Source organism: Nestor notabilis, unplaced genomic scaffold, assembly GCF_000696875.1.
Source record: "Nestor notabilis isolate BGI_N333 unplaced genomic scaffold, ASM69687v1 scaffold15175, whole genome shotgun sequence".
NCBI classification, from domain to species: Eukaryota; Metazoa; Chordata; class Aves; order Psittaciformes; family Psittacidae; genus Nestor; species Nestor notabilis.
The window spans coordinates 74118-86967 of record NW_009928995.1 but is presented as its reverse complement, the minus strand read 5'-3'; the positions used below and the strand labels follow the sequence as shown (position 1 = coordinate 86967).

At 43.3% G+C, this 12850-nt stretch overlaps 1 protein-coding gene across 1 annotated transcript; it reads left to right on the top strand.

The window, feature by feature from the left end:
* The first annotated feature begins 1270 nt into the window (after positions 1 to 1270).
* FAM161A (family with sequence similarity 161, member A) lies at positions 1271 to 8765 on the top strand. The gene is made up of 6 exons (XM_010014793.1): positions 1271 to 1452; positions 1984 to 3150; positions 3551 to 3718; positions 6500 to 6599; positions 7538 to 7692; positions 8282 to 8765. Exons 1-6 carry the CDS (start codon positions 1292 to 1294, stop codon positions 8763 to 8765), a joined length of 2235 nt encoding a protein of 744 aa, XP_010013095.1. The 5' UTR covers positions 1271 to 1291.
* The last annotated feature ends 4085 nt before the right edge of the window (positions 8766 to 12850 follow it).

Sequence of the window (12850 nt, the reverse complement as noted above, 5' to 3'; positions counted from 1 at the left end):
GGGGGGGACGAGGGAGGCCGGGTGAGGGGCTCGCCTTAACCCGCCGTGCACCGGTGGTGCTGCGCCGGAGCCACGGGAGCCTTTTGTACCTCCTGGCAGTGGCGTGCGGCACAGACACAGGCACAAACACCGGCAGCTGGTCCCGCCTGTGCAGCGCCAATCCCTTAATGAGCTTGGGGCGGCTTAGAACTGGTGATGCCCCACTCCGGGAAGAGCCTGGGATCGCTCTGCGGATCGAGGGGGGACCCGGGAGGTTTATACGCGACGGGGTCGGGAGGAGGCGGATGGTGCCTTTCTGTAACGGCTTTTTAAACTCGCTTCCTTGATCATGTTGCATTAGGCCACGGTGCTGGGGGAAAACGGGTTGGAGAGTTTTGCAGTGAAAACCTGACAAAACATAAACGAGATGTTTTGTTGGAAGGTCAAAGCTTATTAAAATATCTCCATGTGGAAAAGTATTATTCTAATTTTGGATGGAGAAATTGTCCTGGAATTTCTTAAAACATTGTGCTTAAGGATGACAAAGGGAGTCTTTGTAATGTGGTTTTAATGAGTTCTGTAACTTGTGTAAGCAGGATTGCCCAGAGAAGTGGTGAATGCTCCATCCCTGACAGTGTTCAAGGCCAGGTTGGACAGAGCCTCGGGTGACATGGTTTAGTGTGAGGTGTCCCTGCCCATGGCAGGGGGTTGGAACTGGATGATCTGAAGGTCCTTTCCAACACAAACCATTCTATGGTTCTATGAATCGCTGTTGTTTCAGAGCAAGTTATGGAAAGGGGAGTAAACATTTGTACACAAAATACCAGATGGCTGGTTTTTAGAATGCTTATGGGAATGGGAGGCAGGGAAGGTTCTGCTGTGGGTTTGTTTGCTTTTAAATGAAGGCTTCTCTAGAGCTGCACAGTGATCAAAGGTAAAATTACAATTTACAAAACAGTTAAACTGGTTTGATTGTATTTCCGGGTATAAATCTAGTGATTACAGGACAGACTTAGGAATTTCACATGCACTAAGTAGGACCCGTAGGATATAAATTATCACACAATAAGATTATTCCATGTAATTGCGTTAACATTTGTACCCTGGTATCTCTGTTTGGTGTTACTGCATTATTCCTTAGATATAATTAGGCTAAAGCAACATTAAGAACCTTGTTCCCCTTTCTTCTAACAATCAGAATGCTTTGCAAACATCTCTCTTGTAGGATGGGTTTGATTTGGATTCAAGCACCAACAGAGAGCAGCCCCTGCCTCTAAATGGAGACTGTGACAAGCAGATAGACGTTTCCAAAATGCACCATTCAAACCAAGAGTATTACTTGAAGCTGGAGGAGCTGAAGAATGCCCACTTGGAGACCATGGCCAGGCTGGAAAGTATGTATCGGAATAAGCTGTATTTGAAGAGAGAGCAACCCTTGGGCAAGAAAAATGCTGCTGCTGGGATGTGCTGTAGGTAAGTTTGGTGGTGCCTTTTATCTGAAGGTCTAGTGGAAGGTGTCCCTGCCTGTGGCAGGGGGTTGGAACTGGATGAGCTTTAAGGTCTCTTCCAACCCAAACGATGCTGTGATTCTGTGGTGAAATGCTTTGCAGGCATCTCTAAATCAGCAGGTTGGGTTTTGTTTTCTGGGGCTGGAAGGTGTTACTCTCCCCATTTCCTCTAAGCATAACACAGAGAAGTTAGTTTTATTATTAAAAATGCTTGTCCACCGTGCTAAAGGGCTGTGAGAGTTACACGTGTGTGTGCAGCAGAGGCTGGGCAGCATGTTTAGCAAAGCATGGTGCCTTTCCTTAAGAAGTGCTGACTGAAATCTATCATCAGGCCTGAGTGCCCCATGTGCTTCTCTTTTCCCTTCTCTTCCCATTCCCTCTTCCCCGCCAGCACCATTCATTTTTGTTTCTAATGATGATACCTTGCAGTGGAAGTTACTGCCTTTGTACCAGTGTTGGGCTGGATCAAAACACCTTTTTCTTCCCTCTTTTAAAGGCCAACTTGGGAGAAGAGCTCGTATGAGCCTCTGCATCTGCACAAATCCTTTTCAGACTCTGACTTAAGCGATCCCTTAAGCTCAAGTATATCCGATGTGTCCGACAGAGAATTAGCCTTTGAAGAAAACAGGAATGAAACTCCATCATCTGCATTTGCCAAGCAACGGATTGAAAAAATGTGGGATGGGTTCTCTGTGGAAGATTATATCCCTCGCACCAAACCCAGCTCACCCGCCTGCAGAACCGCAGGGAAGAAGCAGAAAGCATGGTCACCCAGAGTGACGGTGCCCAAGCCCTTCCAGATGACTATCAGAGAAGCCAGGAAAAAAGAGCAGAACATCAAGTCGAAGTCACTGGTTGAAATGGAAAACCACTTACTGAGGAAGCGGCTGGAGGAGGAAGCAGAGTGTCAGAAGCAGTTCCGAGCTAACCCGGTGCCCGCTGCTGTCTTCCTGCCGCTCTACCATGAAATCGTGCGGCGCAATGAGGAACGCAGGAGGTCTGTGAAAGAGAGAAGCAGGCTCCAGCTCTTGGCTTCTCAGAAGCCGTTTAAATTCATTGAGCGAGAGAAGCAAAGGAATGAGATGAGGAAAATGCAGCTGAGAGACCTTTCTGCACCTGAAAAGAAACCAGGACTGTTCAAAGCAAAACCAGTTCCTAGATGTGTTTATAGCCCGGCTGTTAATGACAAGCTGAAGGAGGAGGAGCTCTACAGGGAGATCAGGATCAGAATGCGAGCTGAGGAGCTGCTGCGTAATTCGTCTCTCCCCAACAGCAGGCTGGCGTTAAAAGACACCAGTAAAAAGAAGAAACCCAAGTGCAGTGAACCAAAGCAGACGGAGCGTAAACCCCGGCTCAAATCAAGTGTTCCAGACTTTGAACTGCTGCACCAGAGATTTCAGCAGCGGCTCCTGCAGCAGAAACAAGTGAAGCACCTGACAGTCTGTGAACCTTTTGGTCTTCGTACTCCGTGTATTCCTTCAAACAAGGGGAAGATATTGCAGGACATTGAAGCAGATGAAGAAAAGCTGAAAGAAACACGCTGGCCATATGTCTCTCCGAGACGTAAACCCCAGATGAGACATTCGAGGGCAAATTCACATTTTGGAGGATCTAAATCACCAAAAGCCACAGAATCCACCAGACGGCGGCTACACGCCATAAGGTGACTACTGCAGTGGTGCTCTACATTCTGGATGCACTTTAAGTGCACTCTTGTTTTGTCTGTCTATAGATGTAGTTAATCCTTCCATGCAGTGGATATAGGTCTTGATGTATAGTCATATAAGGGCTTAATTCTGATAGACAACTTCAATATTAATTTCTGTGTTTAAGTATTTTATGATTGTTAAAGACACAGGAGTGCATTTTTCTCAGCGTGTGCACAGGGAAGGGAGAAATGCCTGCTGCTTCCCAGGATACCCCTGACTGCCTTAAAATGGCACATACCTTGTGTCGTCCTACACCCACCCTGTCTTCCCCCTGCTCTTCTCTTTGCCAAAGCTTCCTTTGAAGTCCTTCTCTTGGTTCAAAATGAATTCAGCCTTAGTTTATGTTTCCACCAGGAGTTCACTTGAGGAAAAGAGAAAGCTGGAAGAACAACAGAAAAGGACCAGAACAAAGCAGAAACAAAGAACAAAAAGACTCCAGAAAATTGTAACCACTCGGGCTGAGGCCAATGATCCCCATCAGAGCCTTGCTCAGGTGTCTAAATCCAAATTAAGAACATTCAGGTATCTTCTTGCATTCACCTGATCCTGAAGCTCTCATTCTACATTGTATGAGAGACATACAATGTAAAATATAGCATAGTCCAAGTCTGTGTGACTGCACATTTGCTACATCATACACTACAAGCAGCTAGTAAAACAAGTGGCCAAATGTAGTATTCCAGCTGGGAAATTTATGCCTGTCCTCATGATTTTGATCTTTATAGTATTACAGATCAGGTAACAGGAGATTCCTGTGTTTTCTCAATTGCCAGATCAACTAAAGAGGAAAAACTTCAGTAAATCAAAAGGAAAAGGAAAAGAGTACTTACAGAATGTCCTTGTACTGCAGGATTGTCAGGTGCTGGTACAACTTTGGTGTGCGCTGTGTTGTAGGGTAATGAACAAGTCACAATTCACCACTTTGTCCCAGCAGGTCCCCACTTAAAAGGGAATGTTACAGCAGGAATATTATTTCAACTTAGCACATGTGTCAGCAGCTATCCCAGAAGCTGCTGGTGCTTAGGGGGAATGGGATCCAGAGTTACCTGTAGTAGAGATACAGACTCAAAGGCTGTTTCTGTAAGCTTTGAGGAAAAGTAGTACTCAAGGAATAAGCACCAGGGCCTTCTCAGTGTGCTGTAAGCAGGCAGTCTGGATGGCTCCAGCTCCCTGGTGCTCATCTGACTCCAGAATTGCTGCTTGACCTCCTGTTTCTGCTTTTCATTTCTGTTTCTTGTTCTTTTTAATCCTAGAAAATAAACCCCCAAAATGAGTCCTGTTTGAATGAGTCTCTAGTGAGGTTTATCATCTCTCCTGGCGCACGGCACTGCAGCAGTATCAGCCATTTAAGGTGGTGTTACATGGTGACAGTGAGAGGTACTGACTGTGCTGCCCATGTTGCTTCGTGCATAGGCAGGATCCTTGGACAGTGTCTGTGAATCCTGATTTCCAGTAATCAGGCAAATAGCCAGTAACTGACAGTGATAGGGCAAAACAGTACAAGGGTGAATCATGGAATGGTTTGGGTTAGAAGGGACCTTAAGATCATCCAGTTCCAACCCCTGCCATGAGGAGGGACACCTTCCACTCATGAATGATCATGAGATAGGCCTGATCATGAGATTCATAGCTTGGACTAGCAACTTCAGAGTTACCATACTGAACCTTAAGATGTTCAGATTATGGTCAGTCCAGGCCAGAGATCTTTCTGCAATGAGGGTGGAGGTAAGGCCTTTAGTCAAAGCACACATGGGCAGAAGCAGGACTTACACAGGGTCGTGGGCAGCAGAGCAGCAGTGGTAGAGATGCAGGTCAAAGAGGGCAGTGTCTTCTGACTGTTAAGAGTCAGAGCTCAAGCACAGTTGCTTTTGTAACGTGACCAGCAGGTACTGTTAGTTACAGGAGCTTTATAATGTCATTGTGCTTGGGTAGATGATCTGCTGACTCTAGGACAGAAGCAGAAAGCAACCTGAGTTACAGCAGCAAGGTGGAGAATCAAGAGAGGCAGTGGGTGTGTTTACAAGATGTGATCTGAGTTCATTCGACAGCAAACTTGACATTACAGTCTTCAGCTTAATCAGATTTGAGGCGTATTGTAAAACACTCGTGCTTAATTCTTGTCTGCACATAAAATTATGCTGTTACAAAGCACGATTCCTCCCCTAGTGCTGATGCATTAAGGCTGGTGCAAGTGCTTAACTTGATAATGCTTTTTTCAGCATAGGCTGGGTAATAAGGTACATTAATGTAAGTGCTCTTCTAACAGATAATTGGGTTTGTAGAAAGCTGCCTGAGAGAGCAAGCAAATAGCAACAATGACGTTCACCCCCTCCAAGTGGTGAATAACTTGCTTTAATGCACAGCTATACTGCAGAAGTTCAGAGGATGGTAAGGGAAGGAGGCAGCAGGAGACGCAAGTGTCAGTGTGCCATAGATCTCATACTTGACCTTAAGTGTCTGACCTGGTAATGCTGGCGCTGGCCCAGTACAGAGCCAACACCACAAAGAGGTGTCTTTGCCACGCACCAAGGATTACAGCCCATTACCTGGATTATCTGGTGCTTGCTATGATCTGAGGTATTTCATCATCCTGCTGCACTGACTGGGCCCTTGACAAACCAACTAGGAAAATACCGTCCTATGAAGGCACTGGCACAGGGTGCCCAGAGAAGCTGTGGCTGCCCCATCCGTGGCAGTGTTCAAGGCCAGGTTGAACACGGGGGCTTGGAGCAACCTGCTCTAGTGGAAGGTGTCCCTGCCCGTGGCAGGGGGTTGGAACTGATGGTCCCTTCTGACACAAACCAGATTCTATGATCCAGAATGTGGCTGCCCCTCTTGTGAGATAGACTGGAAAAGTAACGAGTTTCTTTCTACCATCAAACTTTTACCTTAAAGTACTGATTTTTGTTTAATGGTACTAATTTCCTATGGTGCATTCTGCTTAATATTGCTTTGAACAAACAATATCTGTATGAAATCAGCATTTAAAAAACTTAAGTATCCCAAATAACCTGAAGAATCCAAACTGAGACAGCCTCTATTTAACCTCACTAGCCAGGACCTCTCTCTGCTTATCCAAAGCGACGACATCCCAGCCAGTTTTGTTCAGTACTTACAGACAAGCAGTTGCTGTGAAATGAGACAATACACCTCAGACCCTGTAACCACCATAAAATAACTCACTTTTTATGTACCTTTAAGTAGGAGAACATTTAGTTTGTTACGAGCAGTTGAGCTGCTGTAGAAAATGACTTCTTGTATTAGAAATTACTAATCATTTCTCTTGTACTCTATTTCCCTTAGGAATTATGAGAAGCAGAGAATGCAAGAATATCTGCAAGAGTTGCAAGAAATGGAAGAAAGAGTAAAACAAAGGCCATTGCTTTTTGAAAGAGTCACTCAGGTTGTCTTGCTTCTGTGTTACTTCTTAATCGCATCTTCAGATACTGCAGAAGACATTTGTAGTCAAACATTTTTAGAAGATACCTGAAAAATACCTTTCAGACCTGTATTTGTCCGTTCTAATCACTGTTGCCTCAGCTGCATATAAATATGACTAATTTTTGGGACTAAGCACTCATGACTTGCTTGCCCAGGGAACTGAGATGGCTGTTGTAGACATGTCCAATTCAGTTACAACACGAGTAACTTTAAACACAACAAAAAATGACAGAAAGAAATGCAAGGGTTTTAAGTTGGGAAAGAAGTGATGAGGGAATTCAGGTATTAAGTGTCTACTATAAAGCTCAGCTGCAGTGTAGATTTTTCTCTCTCTATTTCATTACAACCACCTGCTGGTAGTGTGGTCTCTGACCTGTTTCCATACCCAGAGAGGCAGCACGTCATAAATCAGTGGTTCCCTTGTCCCTTCTGTCTGTGTGGGTTTCCTGGGTTACGTGGCAGGAGCATCCATGTAGGTTGGAGAACAAGTCCTCCTCACTCAGATCTTACCTGGTGGAACAGAATTACACCCTCAGTTTCAGAAAGCAGAGGTACACGTGTGTAATCTGTTAAGTAGCACTGTAAGGTGAATACTGCTGGTTTAGGGCATTTCTTCTACATGGCCGCATCTTCTCACTCCTCCCTCAAGAGCTCTATAGAGAATATAAAGCTCTTCATTAGCCAGTGGGCACAAGGAGTAAACCAGACCTAAACTAGTACAAAAAAGGAAGATCTGGTGTAAAGTTTCCAAGCATTGCTTTGCCATTCTTAACCTACAGTGTATATTCATTCCACTTGCCAGATGCAATTAATGAAATGGAATATTACTGTAAATAAAGTATCAAAAGACAGGCATTGAATGCATTTAGATAACACATAACCATTGTGGTTTTCCTACAGCAAAATGCCAGAATAGCTGCAGAAAAGCATTATTCTAACAGACTGAGAGCACTGGGGATATGCCCAGAGTTTGTTTCGAGGAAAGGACAAACAACTAAATTACTACAATACTCCAGTGCTGAAGATTTTAATTACTCCACTGATGCCAGAGAAAGGTAGAGATTACTGAAGGCTTCCCCCTACCTAGTAAATAGAAAGTAATTTTTGATGTGTAGGTTTCTCTCTTTGTTTTACTTATTTGTAGTATTTCCTGTGTAACCACCTGACTGTACTTAGCATTAGTATGTATCTTCTGTTGTTTTACCTGAATTAAATGTGATTTCATAAAACATAGGAGATCACTGGATATGTTCTGTAATGTCCTTCAAAGAAAACAGAAGAAAAACCTTCTTTATTTATTTCTTTCACCAAAAACTCTGGCAGGTTGCTAGTAAGTCACTTCATTCTGCGTTACCTTCACTGAATTGTTAAAGTAAGTCTTACAAAACCCACTTATCAATATCCATTAGGTGTTATGATACAAAAGAAAGCATAAATGAAAGAATTGAAATATCTAAGCAATACTGTTGAGTTATTTTCTACCATAAAAGCAGACTTTAGTGTCCCTCCCTTCCCTTTTCCTTCCCCGTTTCCACCCCAGCCAAGACTACCAGGATTTGTCCTAGATTACCTGAAGGTTGTTTAAAACCTGCTGGAGGGAATCTTACCTGCAAGTAAAATCACACATGCAAATTGTCTTTTCAGAGTCATCAAGGATAAAGTGAAGGAAAAGGAATCCTTTGAGGAAGCAGCTGACAGCAGTCCTCGGTCTGAGCACTCCTGGGAGGAGGAGGAGGAGAACAGAAAAGGTGTCAAGATCCCTACCCAGGATGGCCAGTCCAGTGAGGTGGAGGATGAGGAAGAGGCGAGAGCCAGCCCTTATGCTCATGAGCCTTGCCATGCAGGGGCAGCTGAGCTGAGCCCCACCTCTGACCAGCACCATGAAGAAGAAGAGGAGGAGGAGGGAGAGGAAGAAGCGGAAGCAAAGGCAAAGGCAGGCCGGTCACTCAGCCATTCCCAGGAAGAGGATGATGATCAGTCAAGACCCAGCTCTCGGTCTGACCAGCCCCATGAGCATGAAGAGGAAGGTCAGTCTGACCCTGAAGATGAGGGTGCTTTTGGCTATGAGGATGAGGAGTATGAAAGTGATGATTCAGAAGAGAAACCCAGCGATGAGGAAGCTGACTGAAGGCAGGCAGATGGCCTGAGGCTCAGGAACCTATTTCATTGCTGGCAGTGAAATAGACACCAAACAAAAACTTGCTCCTTTTCTACTGATACGAAACTGTGAATTTTAACCTTTGAGCTTAACAGTCTTTCCAGTGCAGAAATTTTGTCTATTTTCCAGTAGGAAAGATCCAATTATTAATTTCCACCAGAAAATAGTTTACTTTTATATTAATCATATTTATTCTAGCCTTGTGTGACATCAGTACACCTCTGTTTATAAAATGAACTGCAACCACTGTTTAATAACAACGTCTTGTATCCTGCATTGGTAAGTGCTGAGGTCTTCTGTCCAGCTCTTCCTACATGCTGGCAAAGCCAGGTAAGATTTTGGAGTAGTAATTTGCCATTATCAGTGTCTGCTGGTTTCATACAAACATTTCAGTACTTGTGGGGTCTGTTCCTGCAACATCTTGTAGGATGGCAATGAATAGACAAGGGTTTGTTGTGCGAGACCTCAGAGTGTTTTTCGCAGAGCAGCTGCTAGGAAGGCAACTTGTTGTGCAGTTAGACCATATGGCCAAGTGAATCTGTTCATTCCTCTCTCTTCCCATGGGGTTTGTCTTCTGCCCACTTAAGTGAGCTGAATTGTGAGGGGAAACAAGGTGCTTCACGAGCTCGACTACTTTGTGTAACTAAAATATTAACAGTATTGCAGTTGCTCTCCCTATAGTGGAGAAAACACCTCAAAAAAACACTGAGAGGGGCCACTTAAAACTTCGCAGAGATTTGTAGCACTTGCAGACAAGTAGAAGAGCGGGCCAGTAGAGTAAGTTACGCTGCAGATCTTGTATGTGCTGTGTAACCAAGCCCCAAAACTGCTCTTTCAACTCCATTTTACTTTGAAGAGATCAAATCATGATCTTGTCAAATCATTCTTCCTAAATGCTGACAATCTTCAAATGTCTGAAGACTGAAGCAGTGAACATACACTGTAAAGAGAGAATCTTATTAAGTCAGGTAAAAATGTAGCCCAACAACTTTAGTTGATGGAAGTAGGTAGAGGAGTGTTTTAGGACCTTTTCCTCCACTCCTGCCACTCAGGACTTCAGCTACTACTTCTAGTCAGAAAACAGAAGGTTTGGGGTTTGGGTTTTATTGTCTTTGATTTATTTTCTTCCATGCTGCATGCAAGAGCACTTGCTAAATCCTATTGTTACTTCTTCCTCCTGGCTTTGAGAAACTGTGTACCAGTGTTTGGAAGTGTGTTAACATTACTGCTTGTATTTATTTTTGAAGTGTGAGCATAACTAATAGGAACTTGAAACTTGCTTCTTTACTTAAATAAAACAGCCATTTCATATGTGTCATACATGACAATATTAATCACTACTTCAGGAGGAAGATGACAGTTTACAATCCCTAGTTACACATGACAGCCCCACAGTACAAACTCGAGGTTGGTTTGCTTGTGTTTGTCAGTATTCTGTAATCCTGAAGAGTTGTACAGGGTGTTGTTGAATTCATGGTCATGTGCTACTGATACCTGTCTCTTTAGGAACCAAGTTCTTCTGGAGGAAGGCAGAGGGGCTCTAAATCATGTTTTGCTCAAAGGTTATTTGAAGGATTTCAAATCAGAAAAAGCTTAAATCCATTTCTAAGATCTGGCAGCTCTCAACAAAGTGTTCTGAAAGAACAAATATAAAACTGTTGAGCTGTTAAAATAAAGATCAAAAATACTGCTAGAAAGTCTTTGAACTGAAAAGAAGTAGCAAAGACAATGGTTTATTTAAGGTTTTAGAAGGAGGAGTTTGGGACCTGTGTATAATTTAGATTGAGTTTTGATGAATTTTTATTATATGAACCTTAATAATAACAGAATTCATGAACACTGGTAAATACAGAATCAGAGAATGGTTTGGGGTGGAAAGGACCATCCAGCTCCAACCCCTGCCATGGGCAGGGACACCTTCCACTAGAGCAGGTTGCTCCAAGCCCCTGTGTCCAACCTGGTCTTGAACACCGCCAGGGGGAACGCTTGTAGGGATGGGCCAGCCACAGCTTCTCTGGGCACCCTGTGCCAGCGCCTCAGCACCCTCACAGGGAAGAACAACTTCCTTACACCTAACCTAAATCACCCCTGTTTCAGTTTGAACCCATCACCCCTTGTCCTATCACTCCAGTCCCTGATGTAGAGTCCCTCTCCAGCATCCTTGTAGCCCCCTTCAGACACTGGAAGCTGCTCTGAGATCTCCACGCAGCTTCTCTTCACTAGGCTGAACAGCCCCAACTTTCTCAGCCTGTCTTCGTATGATACAAGAAGGAAGAGTTAGTTCAGCTTTTGGAGGTTATGCCTCAACTTTTTAAGCAATTTGAAAACGTTGAGCAGAATCATGTGGCCTAAGGGCATCCAATTGATATGGTTTACTTTGATTTGATATAATTTACTATCAAAGGCCTTAAAGAAACCAACCTTGTTGTAGGAAAAGAAAGGTTTTCATGGACTGTAGTGATAGGACAAGGGGTGATGGGTTCAAACTGAAACAGGGGAAGTTCAGGTTAGAGATAAGGAAGAAGTTCTTTACTGTGAGGGTGCTGAGGCACTGGATTAGGTTGCCCAAGGAAGTGGTGAATGCTCCAACCCTGGCAGTGTTCAAGGCCAGGTTGGACAGAGCCTTGGGCAACATGGTCTAGTGTGAGGTGTCCCTACCCATGGCAGGGGTTGGAATTGGATGATCTTAAGGTCCTTTCCAACACAAACCATTCTGTGAGTCTATGATTCTATGAATTAGTAACTTGTTAAAAGTTGAGGAAAGAAAAAAGCTCAGTTTTCACAGTGTAAATGCAGTTATTGGCATTTACAATCTCATTGTTCAATGAGACTTCAGCTGTTCAGAAGGGAACTGTAGCATCCATTCCAAAGAGTTTGCTGAGGCCACAGCGTTACTCATTGCTGTGAGATAATGAAACTGACTGCAAAGAAGATGCTGAAGGATCTTATGACAATGATAGAACAAGAGATAGAGTTTGGTTTTAATAAATGCAAATAGATGATAAATGCAGGTGAGGGTAAAAAAATACTCCTAAACTAGATAATAGTATATGCTGAAAAAAAGCAATTCCATCTTGAATACTGCCTGTAGCCCTGGTCCTCCCATCTCAAAAGGGATTTATTATGTAAGTGGAAGAAGGCAACAAGAATGATCGAAGATAAAGCATGGTTTTCATATGACAAGAAGGTAGTTCGGGTTTTTATATGACAATACATACCAGGATTCTTTAATTTGGGAAAGATATGAGAGATCAAACTGTGAGATATTAAAAGAACCATTTATGGAAATCACTTTGAGCAGCACAGATTTTTCAAAGTGGAAGAATAATGAAATCTAAGTAAAAAAACTGCTCAGAAATTGCATTCCAAATGAGAAGGGGATGAGCTTTCCAGCAAGGCGTTACAGAGGAAAGGAATAGCAGAGAAAAACCACAGATGACAGGAGAGAAATGGGGGAAGAGAGGTCGGGATGAATTAAGCCTCATGAAGCAAAGTAGAGCAGTGAAAAACTCTTCAAACGAAGAATGAGGCACATACACCACGCTGGCATGAGATGAACAGTAGCTCAGCCTAAAAACCAAGTCATTATTTGACCTTTGGGTTCTGTTGTGGGGTTTTTGTTTGGTTTTTTGGCAAGGAGGATGATGTAAAATGTAGAGAAAGCAGGAAGGAACTGATAGGATGATGATAGTGAAATGACAATGATTGTATTTAAAGAAAAAACCCAATAACTTCAACATGAAAATCCAAACCTAGGTGAAAGATCTTTGTAAATTACCAAGATGCAGATTATTACCATAGAAAGGAGAATAGAAAATGTAGTATTTTCTGTCAGAACCCATAACATTTTGTTGCAATTAACATGGAGGAAGGAAAAAAAGCCATTTGATTCACGAAAGATGATCTAATGGAAGCATTTTAAGGGAAGAAGCTCATTAAGTGAGAAACGAGGATGGGTTATGCTTAGAGGGAAGGTGCCCAGCAGGAGGGAGATGAATAGTGAAGTTTCTCACAGCTTATTGAGTATTCTGTCTTTAATGTTTTAATCAACAGCC

Coding starts and splice junctions, on each gene's coding strand:
- FAM161A (XM_010014793.1), top strand. CDS start 1,292: ATGCACCATTCAAACCAAGAGTATTACTTGAAGCTGGAGGAGCTGAAG. Junction 6,600..7,537: donor TTTTTGAAAGAGTCACTCAG/GTTGTCTTGCTT, acceptor GTTTTCCTACAG/CAAAATGCCAGAATAGCTGC. Junction 7,693..8,281: donor TCCACTGATGCCAGAGAAAG/GTAGAGATTACT, acceptor TTGTCTTTTCAG/AGTCATCAAGGATAAAGTGA.